Genomic DNA, 22,358 nt, shown 5'->3' with positions numbered 1-22,358 from the left:
GAATCTTCCCTATCTAGTCACAATTTGGCTCTCTGCCAGCCTCCCTCCACGATTCTCAATGGGAACTGAAAGTCAAGTTGACTCCCTGATACCCACACTGGTGCACAAATGCAGCAGTTGCTTCCCTTTTCCCACCAGGGCTTTATTTGGGTTACAGAAAGATAAACTTTAGAAAAATGCTGGGAAATAAAAGAGATCTAGAAAGAGAAACATCAGGAGAAGACCAAAATTTTTATCAATATTACAGTATCAAAAGGACAAAACAGCAAATGATTTCTGGTGGTCAGACAAGATGAGAGAGAACTTCCCCAAAAGTGAAGAAGCATTTTATATAGGAGCAAATACAAAGTATGGGAAACAAGAGAGATGAAGGTAAAGGGGTGACAAAAATGTGAGAGGAACAAGGCATAGTGGGGAATGAAAATGTGACAGTGATATGAAGGGGGAGAGAGGATCAGATAATGGAAAAAAAAAGAAAAACAAGACAACTATTTACAAAATAAGATAAGACAAAAGAGTGTGAAAGAAAATAACTAAGAAAGCAAAGTTTTAACAGCAGTAACAAAATGGGGTATTTTTAGGGAATGAATACACATGGCACACATTTTATTCTACTGCCTTTAAAGGTGAATGTAGGTGATGCTAAGTAATTCATTTGGGACAAGATGGGAATTTCTCAGCACTATCCACAGGAGGAAATAAAGAACACAGTAAGATCTAGAAAGTTTTCTACATGAACACTAGCATATGTTTAAGATATCCACAGCAAACTAGAAACCGACACAAAAGCAGTCACCATTTAACCACACTCCCCTGAGAAACTTTCAACGTAACATTCAGACACAGTGCCCACTGAGTATTTAAGAATGAAACTGAGGTACATCGAGTAATGAACCTGGTGGGTTTATTTTCAAGTTCTACCATACACCCAATCTACTCATTGAAGCTATGGGTGTTTGACAATCCAGCACTCACACATGCAGTTCCATGCTTCATGTTCCTCCAGATGAGATTTCAGCTGGAAAAAGACTGGGAAAGGTAAAGCACAAAGAATTGCCAGCAAAGAAATTCTGGGGTGATTGTTCCTTGCTTTTTCTTTTTAGTAGAAAGCATCCAAAGTGAATTCTGCTTTGGATAAAAGGGCTTAGTGAACAGCAGGCAGAAAAAAAAAGATAAAATTACGTACATCTCAGTATCATAGAGGGACACTATAAACAACTTTTGAGAAAGGCTTTTCCCCCTCCCTTTTAAATTTTTTTTTAAATTGTAACTTTTATGCATTGCTTTGCATAACCTGTGAAGGCTCACGTTCTTCAGAATTTCTTGCAAAGACTCAAACTTACTATGAAAAGCATCTATTTAAGAGAAGGGCCTCCCTTATGAGAATCTGCCAACATTGCCCAGACAATGGAGCCCCATCAAAAGCACTGATCTTCTCCTTCCATAATTCTACCAACATCCAGGGAAACTGCATGGTCTCATTTCTCAAACAGATGAAGTGAAATGTAAAGGAGGGGGAGGAATAAGCAGAGCACCTTCCCAAGGAGCAGCTGAACGAACTTGTTGCATTATGGCATAGAGAAGAAAGTTAAAGTTCACTTCACTTCCCTCACCAAGCAAAGTGGAAAGTGTGAGAGAAATTGTTAATTTATCTCACCTATGGCACACTACCCACAGACAGCATATTGTGACTTCAGAAATCCACACAATATTTCCCCAGAATATAATTCAAAGCCCTATCTGATGACTGACATTTACTTACAACTTTTATTATTTTCCATTTCACAAAAAACTGTTCTAAGAAACGAATCTGCATTCTTTATAGCTTCACTCCCACAGGTAAAATTATCATCTAAATTCCTTTCATCTCTAGTATGATCTGTTCCACTACACTGTCTTCAAATTACACCTTGCCAAATTTCTAAAGGCAAAAGAATTGCCCAAGTAAGCAATCCAGAAAATGGTTAAAAACTTTTCAAATATTATTTTGAGATTGAAAATAGCCTGTTTTTCATTTTTACCACCACAAAGCAACATTTGTGAGTGATGCTTTTTCCTATTTAGGTGATGACCAGTAAATTCTGTGAGTCATTATAAAACACCAGGTGGGTCAAAAGCTTTCATGATACATCTTTTCTTAAGAGCCTCTATGAAACATTCATACATTGATCCTTTTGCCTTCTGATCACTGGTTTCACAGATTAGCACACCCAGTTAAATAAATGCTGTGCTCAAGTTAAGGGCCAAACATGAAGGTAACTTGAAAGTGTTTCAGCAGCCTGTAAAAGGAGGCATCTTACTGATGTTCAAACAGTGTTCCTGCATTTTAGTCAAACCCCTCCACCTTTTTAAAGAATTCTATTTGAAGTCAAACATGAAAAGACATTTTTCCACTTTCATTGTTCATAGCCTAGGGAAAGGACAAGATGAAAAGAAAACGTTATCAACAGTTCTTTTATCATTTACCATTCTGAACTTATTTACCACTTTTTGTAATTAAAGATATATTAGAAAGACTGTCCTTCATAACTGGAAATGGCTTCTTTCTCATGTGTGAAGAAACCTGGCTGCATTCTTCCCAGCTGCTTGTAGCCCAACATCAAGTTTCATTTCATTTTCTATTACAATGGCAACATTCAAGAAATGAGTAACTTCTAGTTCAGTTCGTATGTTAAAACTGATTAGTGTTTTAATAGGAATAGAGAAAAGTATATTAGAAGTCTCTGCATGAGGAGTAATTCCAACTTATTGAAATGTTAAGGAAACAAGAAAAACAGAATGATGTTATCAGGGACTACAAACAAAGATTCATACTCCAGTTGCAGGCCAAAGCTTTATACCATCACACCTCTAGTTCAGCACTAAGGGTAACACAGCTATAGCTGTTTGCACTACACTACCCCAAACACAAGAAGTTGTGTATCAGTACAGAGCTGTGTTTCAGGCAAAGAAAACTCAGTGAAGACAGTGAACACATCTAAGATACAGGAACTGAGACATCACCTGACTGTTTTGCTGCCCTATAACACAAAGTCTGAGAATATCTGGATTTGTTAGTTTGTATAAAACAGAGAAAATAAAAAAACTCAGTTATTCTGTTCAACAAGAAAATAAACCCAGAGGATTAAACACGGCAAACAGAAAGTCACTTGTGGTTTACTTCTGTAAGTTAGAGAATTTAATTTCTGCCCTTAAGAAGCAACCTATACACCTACAAACAAAGGAATTTCATAGAAAATTTTCAACCTCTCTGAAAAGGCTGCTAACCAGACAGATACTCAGAAGAGTGAGAAGCATTTTGACTTCCTAACTCTACACAATGGCCTTCATTAAAGACCACCAAGAAGCAATAACTTTACCTTTCAGTGTCATTTTTCGTGACAGAATGCCAGGAGTACTGATGTCCCCACAAGATTGTCTGACATTCTGCTCACACCTTGTGAATCAGTTTTAACATATAAAGCTATTAAACCACTTAAATGGCTATCACCATTACAACAGTGTATGAAAGACTGATGGAGAACAATTTAAAAATACATTACCTTTAAGAAACAGGAACAATGCAAGATCTATGAACTAAAAAAGTGTATTTCTTATAACAACAGAATCCTTAAAGAATGTATAGCAATACCTGCTGCTGTCTTTGCCGCCTCATTTGGGCAACCTGAGACATCATGATTTGACGATCCAGGAACTCCATTCTCTGCTGCCTCTGGATGTCAACTGTTGCTCCCATTCCCACTCGAACTTCATTTGTTGGCTCCGCAGATGAGAAGACTGGTTCAAGAGTCCAAGAAAATATCTTTGCTACCCATCTGGGTACACAAAGAATTCGATGAACTTTTAAGATGCTGCTGTTGTAGCAAATCCCAGAAATCTAAAATCAAAAACGAAATGTTAAAAAAACTCCTGAAAACAAAAAAAATCTTAAATACACCACATTTGCATTGAATTTGGCTGCAGGTAACAGTTGTCTTTCTGGTTTTTAAAGCATTTTACTGTATTTACTCACAGTTCTCACAGTTCTCAGTCAAGAATCAGAGAATGAACAGGGGATTTCTTTACTTCCCTACAGCTACAAAGTATTGTTTTTTTAAATATGCGTGGTGCATTGCCTGTGACTCATAAAGTTGCTTGGAGTTTTTTGTTTGTTTCGGAATTTGAGCACAAGCCAAGTGACCCTTTCTAAAACTGGTCAAAATTAAAATAAAATTTTAATTTCTAGCAAAAGAGCTGGTCAGGGTATGCTGCATACTGACCTGAGGAGATTAAGACTGCTTTTGAGGATGCTGAAGCACTCTAAACACTCCTTCAAAAAAACCCAAACCCCCTTAAGGCTTCTGTCCCCACCACCCGAGTCTCTCCTAGTAAAAGTAAAAGCAAACCAGTGGAACTGAAGTTAAGTCTAAGACCAGGCATACAATCATTCCAAAATAAGCCCATTTACCTTACAGGAGGGGTAAAAAAAACATTTAAAAACCAATTCATTAAAAACTCTGATACTGAAAAAACCCGTTTTTGTGAGGTCCTTCTACCCATAAGAAAAAAACACATTCCCTGTGTTCGTGCTTGCCTTGGGGCTTTATTTCATTTCATACTCCACAGGACAAAAAGAAATTCACATGCCTCATAAATGGATTTACAGTCATCACTCAGCAATTATTTTGAATGCCATTGTGAAGCCACAGGACTTGAGCCCAAAGCAATCCATCTGCATTCTGTTTTATGTCACATTTCAGCATTTGTGACTCTTTATTGTCTGTTATGCCACAAGAATGATGCTGTCATGGCACAGTGAAATGAGCAGGAAGAGATCTAAACCTCAAAAATCTGTAAACATACCCCAGAAATTAAATTATGCTAAAAGCAATGTAGAAACTATGCATCTGATGTATTAATTATTTATTTATTTGGGGCCATTTGTCATATCTCACTGACCTTTGTATAACGATACTAAAGGATTGCTGAGTATACCAAGGGAGACAATATAGGAAAAAACAACATTCTTTAGGAGGGGGAATATTTTTCAGATTATTAACAAGGTTATTGTTAAATATCCAATGAGATAGTGAGACCTTCCTGCTTTTGGAAACAATGATTTTTGTTTTATTCTACTTTCATTTTTATGACTCAGGGTTGGATGTAACACCAAGCATGGGCTGTCACTCTAAAATGAGAAAGAACAGTTTTAAACTACTATTAACCTCTTCAGTCTTTCAGTCGTGCTATGAGAAAGGAGGAAAATGCTATAAAGGCCATAATCACATCAGAGTAAAGGCTGCCTTTAATAAAAATTTTCTATATTCAAAGGAAGGTCCTAACTGGACAGGGCACTGTAACAGAAACTTTTTCATGACCTTAGATATTCTGTCTTCAACTCTAGTGAAACTGTTCCAGATGACTGTAAACTCATGACTAAAACCTGTGCACATCAACTGGAAACTAAGATATAGCTATAATCGCCAAAGAATAAGAGGAAGAAAATTCGTATCACTTCTGCAATTCCCCTGGTATGTACTATTTGAGGTGTCTGCCTAGCAAGAAGGCCCCTCAGAAAGTAACACCCTGGTGAAGGTCCTGAAGGAGTTAGGTAGATAGGCCCCTCACTCAAGAAAACCTAGATTGCACAGTAACTGAGAAAGCAGTTTTTGAGGAGCGAGAATTACTGAACTAGATTGCAAATATTACATACACATTTAATTTGCCGTTTTCTTCAATGCAAAATGCACAACCAGCACCAGAGCCTAGAAATTATCTTCCTTCCTCCCACCTTGTTAGGTGTAGGTATAAGTAGTATCATTCGGCTATAGAGCCAGGACCCCTCTTTTGTTCCAGGGATTCTGCACACCTGATTGAGGTATTAACTGGCAGGGAAAGAAGTCCCACTCAAAATACTTTGTTCAACATCACACCAACATTCCTTCCCTTCTCTCAAATGTCCCTCTAGATACTGATCTATGTTCTCTCTTACTACCTTAGAAAAGGTCTAATGTTTTCAAAAATCTTGAACAGGTTCAAAAAGTCACAAGAACAAAACAAAGCAAGTGGTGATAGGAAAATCTACATCTCTCTGAATGTATGACAAACCTTGACACGTGTCTGAACATATTAACCACAAGAATCATTATTTATCAAGTCAAGATAGAAAATAGAGCAATAACAGCAGCCTATCTTTGGTGCCAGTACTTTGGAACTTGTTTGTCACAGAAGGGAAGGCATACTGCAAGCACCAATTAGCAGCTGCATCAGTAAAAGTATTCTTGCATATTTCTTAGCGGAGATGGCTGGACATAGAATCATTTTGGTTGGAAAAAACCTTTAAGATCATCAATCCAGTTGTTAACCCTGTACTGCCAAGTCCACCACGTCCTTAAGTGCCACATCTACATGTCTTTTAAACACTTATAGAGATGGTGACTCAACCTCTTTCTGCTCTGGGCAGCCTGCTCCAGCGCTTGACAAACCTTTTGGTGAGTAATTTTTCCTAATATTCAATCTAAACCTTCCCTGACACAACTTAAAGGACATTTCCTTTTATCTTACTTGGAAAAAGAGGTTGACCTTCACCTCCTCACAATCTCCTTTTAGGTAGTTGTAGAGAGCCAGTCATTGCAGAGCACTTAATCGGAAGAAAAGTCTTTATAAGGCTAAAAGTTTATGGACATGCTAAAATGAAGAGCTATTATATGGAAGTATAAGAAACTTTGAAACACTGTGGTCAGTTATAACAAATTTTCAATAAGTTTCAACTAGTGAGGACGAGATAGCTTTTTCCATATTTCCAATAAACCCAGAATGGAGACATTTGTAGTTAAAAAAGGTCTCGTGATTCAGTCTGGCTCAGTGTCATACTCTCATCTTAATGTCAAGTATTTCCAAAGAACTTCCTCTACAGCTGGTTCATATGCAGAACTTGATAGATAGAATTTTAAAAAACATAAACTCTGACAAAATATAAAGCAACTTTATACAAAGCTGTTTTTGTTACAGACATTGAGTGAATTCTAGTGTTAAGACGCAAAGCAACACTGTTTATTCAATGAAGATAAGATGATCTGGTTACATGCTAACTTCAGCACTGTACATCAGATTAAAGGGCTACTTCCCCCAAACAGAGGAGCCTTCACTGTATTTCAGCCTCCAAAAGACACCACAAAAAGACGTTGTGGTTATGTTCACACTGTTAAAATGGAGAATTTGTGGCTGGCAACATAAGGTGCATCTTAATTTCTGTTAGTCACAGCATCATCCACCATATTCTGTGTGGCACAGTGCTAAGAAGAGGATGCTGGAAACTCTCTGGCATACTGCAGAATAAAAGTATGCTTATATATTTCCAGTATCTTAACACCTTGGCTTACTACTGGCTCTTCACATGTAGTTTCCTAACCTCCTAGATAACCCCCACTGTATAAAGCCTAACTTCCCTCACGTCCTTCCAAAGTTATGCATTTTTAAGAAAAAGGAAGTATATATAGTTTCTCCACACATTAGGTAAATCAAACATGGAAGCTCTCCAATATTTTACATTGCAGAGACACATATGCTCCACAAGTAGCCAGAGTAGTATTTCAAATGTAAATGTTTAAATTCACTGTACTTGATTAACACCAAAAAATTGAAATCAAACAGAAAAATAGTACACAGACTGGTGTAGAAAATGATGTTGAAAATTATTTTAACTAACAGAACTTGACATCAAATACTCAATTATTCTGTTCTGAAAAACGTAAATACATTCATCATAAGTACTCAAGATGTGACTATTTTCAGATACCAACAAATAAAGAGGAAATAGTTTTCTTAAGGTGAAGTGACATTTTTATACCTGTTTTATCTGCCTAATCCTTAGTATGTTCTGAATTCTATACAACTAGAATCAAAACATGGGTTGAGATTTGTGTCAGGATTCTGTATTTATCTTCTTTAGGGGAATCATTTCTCAAACCAAGAGGGATTGTGTGAAAACCACCCAAGAAACAAAACTACTCAACAAATAAACCTAGTACATATGTATTTTCAACTTCTGTTACAATTCTAACAGATTATTCTGTTTGGGCTTCCTTTTTGAAAATTGTTGCAAACACTATAAATAGCCTTTTGCAAGTTACCTTGAGAGAAAAATAAGATTATAGTGATAATAAAATCTTTTTCTTCAATTTTGTTTCCAGTTGATTTGGCTCATAAATTTTTCATATACCTTGAAACATTTTTCTTCAGAGTTCATCACTGCTTTGCTGGTCAGATGGAATCATTATCAGCTAAAAAACATGGTGTATGTGTAAGCATGGCTGTACTGCCATTTAAGCACAGTCCAACTATTCTTAACTTGTACTTGTGTCCTAAGCATAGGTTCCATTGGTTGCTGCCAGTATTTTGTAGGTGATGATTACCATGTTGTTAATCAAATCTCTTCAATTAAAAGATGAGGATTTGATTAATCTGACCCAACATAGATATCTGTAATTTAAAAGCCTACTTAAGAGTTGGTTGTTTAAAGCTGGTGTCATAGTTAACAGAGAGAAATGGGCACTCTTAGATGTGAGTCATCCTTTGGCAGATGTCTCCAAAGCACATACACAGCTGAATTACTCTGATGAAGTCCCTCTCTGAAAAATGCTAACACTGCTGCCAAAAAAGTGTATGTTGACAGAACAATCTAATTTCTAATGAACCACTTGGTATAGTTGACCAAATAGACCACATTTTGGACACGCAAACTCTTCCTAAGAGAGAAATTTAAAAGTGAATTACAAACTGAAAACCAATATCCATTTTTCTACAGAAGCCACAGATATTAAAGAAAAAGTACCTTATGACACATTATTACCTTTCCCTGTCCTTTCTCACTACTTTCTCCTTCTTCCAGAGTTGGAAATATCTGCATTTCCCTCCTCCCCAGACAATTACAACCTCACTTCCAAACTAACATTCCCTGTATTCCAGATGAACCAACTCCTTTTTTTCTCAGCTGTATTAACTGATGCAGGAATAAGTGTTGGTAGCTTAGTCAGTTGTCATGTGTTCACATCTTGACGTGGGCAAGGTGTCAAAGGTCCCACCACAGAGAGTATTAAGTCAATAAAGTCAGTAGAACGTAGTGAGACTCATCTCTGATCAAGTCACAATCACTCAGCTTAATACTGAGCATTGTCCACACACAAATATTTCGTGTTAACTTTGGGCAGGATTCAGCACATGGGTTAATGTACATGTGGATATCTGCACCTGTCCTGAAGCTAGCAGACAGACAATGTTTCTTTTTAATTTTCTATTCTTTGTTCCTCTATTGCCTTTCCATTTCTTATTTCAGGCTATGACTTCACAAGCTATGCACTGCTGAGGTTGCAGCTGGAGTACTTAGTTCAGTTCTGTGCTCCCTGGCACAGGAGAGCAAGTCCAGTGCAAGGCCACAAAGATGATCAAAGGACTGGGAGCATCTTTCGCATGAGGAGAAGCTAAGAAAAGTGCGACTGTTTGGCCTGAAGAAGGCCCAGGGGATTTTATCAAAGTAAAGAAATGCCTGAAGGGAAATGAAGAGGACAAAACCAGGCTTTTTTCAGTAGTTCCTAGCAACAGGAAAAGAGGCAATGAGCGCAAACTGAAACATGGAAGGCTCCCTCTGAGGATCAGGAAACACTAGCAAAGGTCGCCCCGGAAGGTGGTAGAGTCTCCGTCCTTGGAGATACTCAAAAGCCATCAGAACATGGTCCTGGGGAAAGCTGCTCTGGGTGGCCCTGCCTGAGTGGGGAGGCTGGACCAGATGTCACCTTCAGTGATTCTGTGAAATGTCTGAGTACTTGCTCTTTGGTAGGTAGTTCTATTAGGAAAGGGGAATCAGTTACAGACAAAACACACAGTTTTACTTAGGCAAGTACTTAAGCATAGGCAGAATTTTTAATAAGTGAGTAGTCTCATTGATATTAACAATACTACTGATATTTGTACTGTAACAATGTCAAATATTCAGAAATTAACTAGATCCGACATTTAACTAACATTTATCTGAATCCACTAACAATCACAGTTATAAAGAGTTAAAAAAAAATCACACTTTGACTAGAGTCCTACATGAGACTAAACGTGGATGACTGAAGGATATCCAGACTAACTGGAGGATGAAGGACAATGCACAGCAGGACATGAATGTGGAGATAACTGCATATGTGAACAGACTCTGACCAAAGATTCTCTTTGAGAAAGCATATATTTCATACTAATTCTAAACATGTAGAAGGGATGCCATTTTAAATGTGAACACTACACTGTGGGGTGATGCTTCTGCATTTCCTTCAAAACATTTTTTAAAATAGCAAAGAATTCAGCATGAATTGGTCAAAATCACTTAAGAAAAATGTGAAAGAAGAAGAAGAAAAACAACAAGAAAATCAATGATTCCTAGGTCTGATCAGATATTAACTACATAATGCTATTTTTAAGACAAGAACTAAAACAATGAAAGTCTGGTTTAATTATTTTGCTCCCCAGATGAATCACATTTTATCCTATAAATGCCAATTCCAAAGGACACAAATTCACTATACAGTAACACCTTAGCTGAAGGAATAACTAACAGGAAGAATGGATAAAGTTCTTAACAAATAGAACTCAAAAGTACAATCCAAGTACACCAAGTATACCTGTAGTCTATATAAAACTAAGTTATCCACTTCAAAATTATGAATAATAACTAATGTACTCAAAAAAACAGAACTGAAATGAAACATGCACTCAATTCAGTTCACTGTCTGAACTTTCTATCCTACCTTAAGCTGTTAAAGCACAAGCTCTAAATTGCATATTCCCTACATTTTCCAGTATCTAGATATAAAAAGCACAACTTTTCATACACTCTGAGAAAAGTAAATTCCAGTGTAGTACAGTAACAATGCAGAAAACTGTTGTTGTTCGGCTTAGTGAAATCTCCAAGTCAAGCAGGGTTTTAGAAACTTCTCAATTTCAGTTTCCTAAGGTTTGAACTGAACTCTACACAAATTCAAGGCAGCACACAAGAGACTTGGTGGGTTCCAAATTTTGAACTTTACACAGTGCAGGTCATCTTGCAAACAAATAAATAACCAACACAAGGTAAGAAGAAAGGCTACAACACTAAAATCACAGAAAGGGTCTGAAAGATACCTTCCCCCTATGAAATACAGCCCTAAGCTACTCAGAAAAACCCATGGCATATGATCTGTTTGATGACAACGTTATTCTAGAAAGTGGAGGGAACTGCATGTCTTTGTAGGATATGTCTTCTGCTGGTCACCAACCTCAGCTTAATTCTTTAAGCAGGTGAGCACTAGCTATGTGTGAGCCTTGACACACCTCTCAAATTTCAATCCTACAAGAGTATAGTGAGAAAAAATGTAAAGTGGGAATCCAAGAGATTTTAAAGGGGTGGGGGAAAAAAAAGGAGAGATGTATACCTCCAATGAAACATGAATATCACTTCCTAAGGTGCTTTGACTATTTTAAAGTAAAAAAAAAAATAGTGAAGAAACTGTTTCAAGCCTTCACTAAACTGAGTGATATGCACTACATGGAAGCACTTCTGTAAACAATTACTGAAAGAATTTTGGGCACCTCTAATATGTTTCCTAATTTTATGACACAAACCCCAAAAAACTCTTGTGATAAGAAACAAATTTGGTCTCTATGTGCCCAGCATCATATATTCCTGGCAAAATAAATCACAAGAAAATAAATTAGTCTTATCAATCATAAAAAGATTACAGATTACTGATTACATCAGATTTGTGAACTTCTTTACAGTCTGCTTCTTAAATTCTCTCTTCCATATACATAAGCATCATGTATTTAAACAATATGTTTTATACAACATACCAGCAACTTGCATACCAAAAGTACAATAACTGATTGTCCAGTTTCATTTGGATAGTAAAGAAACTCCCTTTAAGAGTGTATTCCTGTGCTGGTTCAAAATTAGATCTAGCAAGATATACCTTATCACAAAGACAGACCTTTTGTATTCCAATAACAAAACATGAGCTGTAATTTCTGCACCTAAGAAAAATTCACCATCAAAACTACAACTTGTCAAAAATCCCCTATCACCAGGCCCATTGCATCAATGCCTACCTGCACACACAGACTCATACACATGTCTATGTTTGCATCACTCAAAACCACTGAAAACAAGAACTCAATGCAGTACAGTTCCCAGTACCCTATACTCTGCATAGAATTCACAGGCCAGAATACTTGCAAGGATGCAACTGGAAAGTCAGATCCCATTTAGTCATGTTCAAATATAAACTGTGAGAATTTAAATAAACCTAAACCAGGAACACAATGAAGACAAAGTGGAAAGTGATAACAACTCAGAAATTGTGCCAGCACCATCCATTTTAATATTCTACATATGCAGAAGTGCAACAAAAGGTAAATTACAGAACACCATCATAATACACTCAATATGAGTGTCTAAGTGATCTTCAGTGTTAAAAACACGATGAAGTGCCTACAAGGCAAGGACGTAGTGACTAAATATCACACCTATTTGGTGTTCATGCATTTACTCATTATTTTTGTACAAATACCTGAAAATTTGAGTCCACAAAGACTAAGGTACTAAGTTAGAAAAATATCAAGAGTAGTAAAAATTACATAACATAGGTTGTCAGAATGACTTAATATTAATTTGACAATCTATTTATTCCTGTAATTGGACATATACATGTTATTGACCAGCTACAATTGTAGTGCTAAAAGGCACCATTATAGTGTTGTATATCCTTCTTCAGATTATTTTATATACCATGAACCTTTATTTCCTTATCAAGTTTTCTCAAAAGATGCCAAATTATAATTTTTAACAGAGGAGAAAAAGAGAATGTCTTAACCACAGAAGCATGGCAGATATGCTTTGCAACAAAAGGCTAAAAATCCTAACATGAATTCCTTTTCAAATAGCAGAACTTATTACAAAGTGGTGGAGTGCAGCTCTCTACTTGCTGCAGAAAAAAACTGAGACTGAAAACGCATCATCATTGATAATGACTTAATTCATGCTGACTGAAGCAATATGAAAACTTGAAATTATTCTTTAGCCTTCCTGTGATGCAGAGGTAACTCAATTTAATTCTACAGATTTTATACCCAAGTAAAACATACTGTCAACCTGAAACTAAAAAGAAAAGTTAATTTATAAAACAGATTACTAAGAAAGTTGAGCAAGTTTCATTATATGGAAGAATAAAAGTTTATATTAAGAGAGAGTTAAAATAAGAACTGAATAATGTATTATGAAAAAACAAGAGCTACTCCTTATATGTCTGTATAATCAAGTATACAAAGAGTTTCTGTCATCAGGAAAGAGGGAGTTAAAATGCCTTTCCATTTCTTTCCTTTCCTTCCCTCTCTAATGAACACCTGTTAGAAAGGAAGAGCTGTTAAAAGAGCCAGCAGAGTAACAGGATGGGTAGTGCATTTGGAGGAAATCACAGATCCTTCAGTGGGCACAGAGGCTTGTACTGATTTCCAGGAGAGACAGATTCTGGTTTGTTAGTTGCACTGCTTTCATCGATATTTATAGCAAGATCAAATCATGAACAGACGTCACATTTGCTGCTCCATCACTCCTGTTATTAGTTATCTTAGAAACTCACAGAATATTTTGCAACAGTCAATGCAAATGGTAAGAGACCAAACTACTGAGTTGTAGCAGCATTTCCCTTTGAGCTCAACCCAAATTTGAATTAGTAGGTTCACTACAGCAAGGGCATAATTTGAGTTCTCAAGACTCCATCAACTTAATAATGGCTCCCTTGGAAGTGGTGGCACTCCCACTGTTGAAAAAGGTTACAATCTTTTGGGCCAAGAAATCAGTCTGAGCTCCTAATTTCTAAGTTGGTGAAATTTTAAAAGAAGCTTATTAGTATCTAATAATCTCAAAAATTTAGCACAATCTGTTTTGGCACTAAGTGCCTTAGTACCAAGAACAGAATCAGAAAGATCACACCTCCTTTATCTGACTGATGTGATAAATGTGATTTTGTGCTCTTACTGCCATTGTCATTGTCAGAAACAGCTATATTACAGATCTCCTAGGAGAATAGCAATGCATGAAAAACCCTCACAGCAAAGTTATTAAAACCTGAGAATCAAAGCTTGAAGCTTGCTGAAAACTGAAAAAAACAAACCCCAACCCAGGATACACATTTCTACCATTTCCTCAATAGTCTCATTTCTAGTTGTGGGTGTACAGCTATATCCATGGCAAAAAAATTAATCTTATGCAGGGGACAGAGGCATCCTGAAAATATTAACCACCAATTTTGTCATCTGTCACTTTATCACCCACTAGTCAGTGCTTTACATATTTGGAAGTTGAAGAGGAAAACTTTCTAGTTACCAACACAAAATGTTACTTAGTAATTTCTGTCCTTTTTGAGTCCAAATATACTGCACTGATCACATACACAACAGAGTGTTTTAAGCAAAACATAATTTTTGTAACAGTAAGACTTACCAATCCACTTAAGGCTAAAATCCAGATGTAGGAACCAGAGGTTAAGAGCTAGAAGACAAAAGCAGGGGTTTAAATTTTTATTTTGCAAAGCTGTGGCTATAAGAAACACTAAGTTGCCATTTGATATAGGTTATGCTCTCATCATGACAATAGGAGAGGTCAGACTTTTACGTCTGTTAAAATTCAGTTTAACATTAAAAAAAAAGTATTTCAGAAGCAGCAAGTGGAAAAAACACAGGGATCCAACAATTGTTCTCCTTCTACAGAACAATACATTTTATTTTCATATAGCTTACTAAGTATAACAGGATGTCAGTTATAGGCTGCACCAGAAAAACAGGTCTGAAAGAGACACAGAAGCAAAGGAAATGACTCAGCAGCAACAGGAGAAGAGTTCCAAGCAGGCAGGCACTCCAAGTGAAGCTCACAGACAGACTAAGCACAAGCATCAAAATTAAAGAAATAAAGTTCTTACCCAGTGATATATTTGCTGACATGAAATCACAGAAATAAGTTGGAGCATATTTTTTTAAAAATCCTGATAAGCCAACATGGCAGCCCATAATTTCTAGCAAAGTATGTGACTAATCACCTGGAGAAGGTTATTACCGACTGGAAAAATGGACTGAAAATGGTTACTAAAATGTTTCTGCATGATGCTGACTGAATCATGAGAACACCTTCCATCTAGAGTTCTGACTATGGAAAGAGTGACTTGAGATAAGGGCAGAATTTACAAAGGAGAAGGCAAGTGAGTCTTCCCTCAGCCTCTGTGTGAAGGCAGCAACTGTGAGTGCTCAGCAGGGAGAGATCCTGCAAAGATGTGGGGGTCAGTGACAGCACTGATCTGCACTGGAGGTGCTGCATGTACAAAAGCAAAAGGCAACAGCCAGGATGGAAAACAGGCCACAAAATATCATGGCCTTCCCAAAGACTGCAATTATAGTGGAATTGATGGGTTCAGCAGAGAGGAAACAAGATTTCTGAAAGATCAAGAAAATAAGGTGTTGAAGCAGAAAGTGAGGGAAACCAAAGGCTGAACAGGAAAGAGTATGAATGAAATGTTCATGTGGAGCACAAGACAATAATCTGAAATGGACTACTTATTCTAAAATACTCTTTACCACATGTCACATTTCCTCATTGTTAATGCCAGAGCTACTTTTGAACCTTTATAATATATAGAAGTGAGCCTCATTTTCATAAATTTGCACATCTCCTATTTCATAATTCAAGTTGTGACACAAGTGTCCATTCATTTCTAGGCTGTTGGGTTTTGGAGTTTTTTAAATTGTTTTTTGAATAATTACTGGCTTTCTATACCAAGATATTTTTCCAGTCATATTTCACAGAATACTACATGATGTTGCATTGCTGCACGTTACACTATTTTAAATTACTTCTCATATGGTAATGTATGATATACAAATAAGATTAATTTATATAAAAGTGAAATTCTGCCAAAACCTTGATTATTTACTAACAGTCTTACCCATAAGAAATACTGTATTCTACAGCTTTGTTTGAACTCCAATAGACAGGGGAAAAAAACAAGCAAATTCAAGAATATAAGCAAACTAGAAAGGTGAAATATATACACACTTAAGGATCAGGTTCCATTTTAATTTCTTTTAGTCTAATTCATTTTACCGATCAAAAGAAATAACTGCGGTATTGCCTATTGTATTTTCTCATGTAAGACAAGGTAAGGACAGATCACTTGCTCACCACTTCAGCATACTAGAAACACATGTTTCTCTGTTTTAGCTGATGGGATAGTTACTAGCTAAATGTATGCTGAATCATGCATGGGGAAGCATCAAAATTCATAGACAACCAGAAATACTAACTACTACATTATTAGTTCATGAAAAGATGAACAAGCAAGTACATACCATACCTGTAAACCCAGTATATAGACCAGAGACTTGTTTGTGATAGAAAAGTGGCCCAATACTTGTGTCACCTGCACTCTTGGAATGGAGGAATAAAATGGAACAAACAGCGCAAACACAGGACCCAAGCTGCGAAAAGAAAGATACAGATGGTTATAAGAATGATACTAAAAACAGTCGTGTCAAACAATGAAAGGAGTTAATTTTAAGTACGTAACAATCAAAATGTTACACCACCTCGCAAACAAAGGTCTTCCTCAGGAACCAACACTAGATAACTTGTGGCATTCAATGCAATAGATTCATTAGCAAATAAGAACAAGTGACAAAAAGTATTTTGTTTCCAAATGTTTAGGACTGGAGGCAGAAGAGCAGGCAATATATTTAATCTAATAGCAGATTCTTTCCATAAAGCACAGCACACACAAGAACAGCAGTAATCTCCTGCAGCAGAACAAACAATGGTTCAAATGGACAAATGGTAAGGACTTTACCTTTCCCAAAAGATTAAGAAAACCACTTCACTCACGAAGCTAAGCTCCTGATATTTACCCAGACATAAGGTGTTAGAGGATTGTCAATAGAATACAGTATCTAAGATGGGAATACTGACAGTTTGATTTAACTTCCCTTTGCCAGTCACTCCCATGGCCCTACAAATAAAACTTCCTTTAGGGTCCTCATCTTAATCATAACACAACATGTTTTTTAAGTTTTTAAACCATCACCAGAAGGAGGTTCATAGAATCTAAGACTTCAAGCACTTTTTACAGTGACCAGATGCTTAGACTGACCTTGTGAACATGAACTACTGTATTTCATTCAGACACTCAATTTTGCATATCATGCTTTTTACACAAACAAAATACACCTGTATAAACACACACAACAAATTCTTGAAATAAATTTAAATTATTTAAGTTGTAAGAGTCAAAGTGCTGAAAGAAAGTAACATACAAAAATTATTCTTCATCTGAAGTTACTCCATTACAGACAATATTCACTGAATAAATCAAGTTTTATAAATGAAGATAGAAGAAAAACAAAGAAAATTATATTTTCTCTTCTTAGAAAAGTAATTTTAAATTATTTCTTTGTAATCGGACCAAATTGACTGAGAGAATACCACAATTGTGGCATGCTTTTCAGGTTTTATTGATCCTGTGATAAACTGTGACTCAGACACAGAGATTTCACATGCAAGAGTGCACTCAATCATAAGATGGGAAAGTACAAAAAGGAATTTCCCGAGACTGCAAGTGCATTTTAAAAAGAGATTAGAGAATGCTAAAAGGTTCCCTAAATGCTAGTATTCACCATTTATGTCAACAGAGACCACAGAAAGCACCACCCCAGTCCAGACTAGTGATCAACTTAATTCAAAGTCCAGTGTCTGGAACTGCTCAGTACACAACAACTTAGAGGAGCTGGAGGAAACTTAGTGATAAGCCTTTTCTCCTAAAACAGTGAGTTCATAGGCACCACAGAGGTATGCTTCTACAAGCATCAGTGTTTGTTTTTGAGACAAGAGTTCTCATTTAATATAAATAGGTAATTTCCAAATATCCATTCACGTATATTTTTTTAAATGTTCAAACTTGTGCCCCTCAAAATGCTGTGTGAAACTCATTTGTACAGGTAACTCCACAGTGTGAAATTTCATTTCAATTATTTTAAACTTTCACCTTCAACTTTCTTTATATAACTCTGTACTTTGAACTTTTCCCTTAATATTTTTTGTTGCCTTCAGTATTTCCAATAGTTTACTTATGCCTTTTTTTAGAATATCTATATGGGGATGCTGCTTATCTACAGCAGGTCTGTCAGGGAAGTTATCCACATAATAGTACCAAAATATGGCTGACATAGTAAAGTACAACAAAAGGATGGTTAAGGAAAATGTGGACCCACTGGTGAAAAAAGGAACCTGGTGACAAAGGACAAGAAAAAAGCCAGGGCATTCAATGTCTTTTTTGGGTCAGTTTTCACTGGTTAGTTTTGCCCTCAGGCTTTGCAGGTCCCTGAGCCTCCTGTGGGACTGGAGCAACACCAGCTGCAAAGGAAGACATTTTGGAGGCTCTTGATCCCAACTGATCATACAGGAGACAAAAGGACCAGACAGGCTGTAGCCCAAGGTTCTGAGGGAGGTGGCCAATGCTACATCACTGAACCATCTTAGTTATTAGGGCAGGATCCTGATGACTGGGTAATTGCAAATGTCACATCCATCTTCAAGGAGAGCAAGAAGAGGATCCAGGTAGCTACAAGCCTCACATCTATCCTTGGGAAAGTTACAGAGCACAGCTCCTAGAAGCCATTGCCAGCTACATGATGGACAAGGCAGCTGCTAATAACCCATATGGATTTACCAAGAGTGACTCTGATGCTGTGGATAAGGAAGGGGAAGATGGCAAATGCTGTACACTCTGACTTTAGGATGGCCTTTAACTTGAATTCCTCTTTAGCCCTTAAAGAAAAATCGGGAAGATATGCACTGTATAAGCAGATTTGAAGGAATCTGACTGCATTGCTGAATTCAAAGGGTTCTGATCAGCAGCACCAATTTTAATGGCAACCACTTACTAGCAGCTTCCCTCAGGAATCCATACTGGGATGAACACTATTTATTGTCTTTATTAAACAACCTCTACGATGGGACAGAGCAACTGAATGAAATGAAATTGGAGGGAGCAGTCAAGACTTTGGAGAGCAGGACCACATTCAGCTATTCTTTGATGGACTTAAGAAATGAGTTGACATTAGGAATGTTAGGGACAACAGAAGTAACCATGGAGTGCTCTATCTGGGTTGGAACAACCTTGTGAAGTGGCACAGACTGGCTACAAAACAAATTTGCAGACAAGCAGCTGGAAAATCCTTTGAGTATTAGTCAGCCACTGAGTATCACTTGATCCTCGCAGGAAAGGTCAATCACATAGAGGGTAGCATTATCAATGTGTTACCATCAGGTCAAGAGAAGTTATTGCTCAGCACTTCTGAGCCTGAACCTAAATCATTGTGTCTGCTTTCAGGCTTCATGCTTCAAGAAAGGGATTAATATGGAGCAAGTTCAGATGGGATAATGATGGTCCAGTATTTTATCAGGTTGCCCAGAGCTACAATCTCCATCCTCAGAGATATAGCCTGGACACAGCCCAAAAGAACCGATTCTTGTTGAACATGTTTTGAACCCAGGGTTGAACTAGATGACTGTCAGAGATCATGTCAAACCTAAGCTACCCTACTGTTCCGTGAATAACCAAAGCCTTACTCCTCATAAGCTCATAATCACTGGAGGAATGTCTGTTCTTGTATTTCACTGGAGAGGTACAAACACCCATCCACATACTGTAAATAAAAGGACTGGCTCTTAACTCTTTTAGTTATGCTAATTAGTTGTTTGGTAGCATATATCAGATTCAACATCTACAAGTGGAAAACATTCTTATTGAAAGACTACTTCAGTGTTTTCTTTTCCTTCACTTCTTTCTTATCCTCTTATTTTTGCTTTCCCTCTCATCTTTTTTCCTGTGCTTTCTCTCCTTTTGCAGAGACCTTCACCACAGCCCATTGTTCATTATACTTTGAGAATCTATTATACTATAAGAATATAATGAACATCTTTTCATGTGCCATGATTAATTTCTACTAGAAATCTGTGATGTCTGTGTGCAAAGAAAGGCTATAGACACAAGCATATTCTGACTCTGAACTGAGTTTTCGCCCACTTCATATTTAGGAAATTAATTTTAGTCATGTGGGGTAGAAAAGGAAATTTTCCAAAAACCAGAAAACTCTAAAACCTGAAAACTAAATTCTGGAGTTTGAACATTCCACGTGGACAGCATGTCCGATGTACTGCAGTAGCTGTCTCTACAGTAATTATATCCTCATTTTGAAGAGCATCTTAAATTTCAACATTTGAATTGAAACAGAAACACTGTGACCAGATGGGAACATTCTTCATCACGTGAATGGGTGAGATTTGTTTTCTTTGTACAAAACCAAAGACATACAGAAACAATATCCTTGAAAAAAAACAAATCAGAGATGCAAAAATTACTGTCAGAGAAGAAAAAAATCAGGGGCGGGTACATCTTATAATATAAATGCACTACTGGAAGTCTAAACCAGTGACTATTAAATTTGGATTAAAATAAAACATTAGCACTAGCAAATATATGCACAAAACAGAGGGAAAATGGTTCTAAATTGCATGAACAAAGGGTTAGAAAGCTAAATAAATGTAGCTTTTGCAAAAATACTTGCTGCTGTCAATAAAAGTTCTGTGGGATTAAGTTTGCAGAAATAACCTATTTTATTCAGAATGACTCACTACACTTACTAACTGCGGTGCTGTGTTTTTCTTCGTTTAAGTTCTTCAAAAAACCATCAAACTGACAAATTCACAACCACGTATTTTTGGGGGGACTAAAAATATCACTTATAAAAAAAAGCTGCAGATAACACAAGCACGCAAACAGTGCACTTGCAATTCAAGTTACTAAGTTATTTCAGTGACCTGTGTTCCTACAGTCAGTCCAAACACTGCCATATTACACTTAAGGTGCCACCTTTTAATCTGAACTTGCTAAATATTCACAATAACCTTAAAATTAAGTAACTCCATGGGATGTGACCAGCTCTGATGATTGTATTCCTCTACCTGCTGGAGCCCTGGACTAAAGGACTTACCTACTGCACCCAACCCTTTCACTACACATGAGCAGGACACCCCATTGCCTGAGGTTTCTCAATAGCATCAAAAGCATTAAGCTTTACTCAATACTCACTAGCTAACACCAATATTTCACTGGAAAGCAGCAAGAATGCAGAGAAAAATTTAAAAATGCATCTGGAGGTGAAAAGAAAGGTTCCTCCTGTTCATGGATATCTCTGCAGAATCTGTGCAACTTGCAGTTCATTCAAATTTGAGACTAACCATCTAAGCAATACTTTACAATCCCCTCATGAACGCACAAGTCAGACACCTATCCTAAAGCAAGCTATAGTTTTTAATGCCAAGGCTATCCAACAATGTATTTTGTAACCTCCTGGGTTCCATGTTACTCACCTTGCCTGCCAAAAGCTGAAGAATGTTTGCACATATATGGTAAACACAAATGTACATCTGCACATATGTGGCAAACACGAACACCTTCTGACATCACACAGCAATTTTTTAATTTATATGTTCAAATCCCGGAACAGTCAAATAGATATTGGACCAACAGCTGCTGTATCAGAACAGAAAACAAACAGCTAGAAGATGAAACAGTAAGTGAAAGAACACAATCTGTACCATTTAGCTCAAGCAATTAGCATCACATCATGCTAGGCTGGATTGGTAGCTAATATACCAGTATGACTCAAAGGGCATAATCTAGTACTGTATCTTAATCAAAGGAAGGCAATATTTTATCACATCAAAGCAGGAAACAGATACTGGTGTTGTTTTATAATGGTAACACAATTCTGAAACAAATATCTCCTTTAGTAAGAAGCTGGGGTACTGATGTCAGCCCTTGAGCAAGGACACGTCTGCTATCTAAAAATTTCCCATTTCTACAGCATACTTTAGGTGCTGGACAGGGAACCACACTGTGGTATTGTGTACATATGAGCAAGTTCCCTGTGCAATTTCCCTTTAAACAGTCCCGAATTCTCATTACTTAATTTAAAGCGATTTTGCCCCCTGATGAAGCTGAATAATTAAAAAATTATTCAAAAACAAGTAAGGAAAAAATCCATTATAAGACTGGCAATTTCTCCCAAAGACTTTCTGAATGTGATGTTAGAAGGTTAATGCTCCATTAAGACTGAGGAGATGAAAGCCCTAGATAGAGCCTTTCAGCTCTATCAAGTAATGTGTACAGTGGGAGTTCAACACCAGAAAAATCAGTGTATAGTGTCAACCAAGTGCTTCAAGTAGGTACAAAAGTAGCTCACAAGGCTCTATGTTATGCTAT

At 36.9% G+C, this 22,358-nt stretch overlaps 1 protein-coding gene across 1 annotated transcript in view; it reads right to left on the bottom strand.

Annotated features, from left to right (window-relative positions):
* UBAC2 (UBA domain containing 2) overlaps positions 1 to 22,358 on the bottom strand; it is an 89,127-nt gene that overhangs the window by 14,187 nt on the left and 52,582 nt on the right. Inside the window, exons 5-7 of the mRNA XM_014873364.2 lie at positions 16,395 to 16,518; positions 14,495 to 14,542; positions 3,632 to 3,877 (exon numbers count right to left, since the gene is read on the bottom strand). Coding sequence (XP_014728850.1) covers positions 3,632 to 3,877; positions 14,495 to 14,542; positions 16,395 to 16,518 — 418 coding nt within the window. The remainder of the gene's footprint in view (positions 1 to 3,631; positions 3,878 to 14,494; positions 14,543 to 16,394; positions 16,519 to 22,358) is intronic.

The sequence above is a fragment of the Sturnus vulgaris genome, chromosome 2 (genome assembly GCF_052056855.1).
Source record: "Sturnus vulgaris isolate bStuVul1 chromosome 2, bStuVul1.hap1, whole genome shotgun sequence".
NCBI classification, from domain to species: Eukaryota; Metazoa; Chordata; class Aves; order Passeriformes; family Sturnidae; genus Sturnus; species Sturnus vulgaris.
The sequence above is the reverse complement of the archived record's forward strand: the minus strand, read 5'-3'. Positions and strand labels throughout refer to the sequence as shown.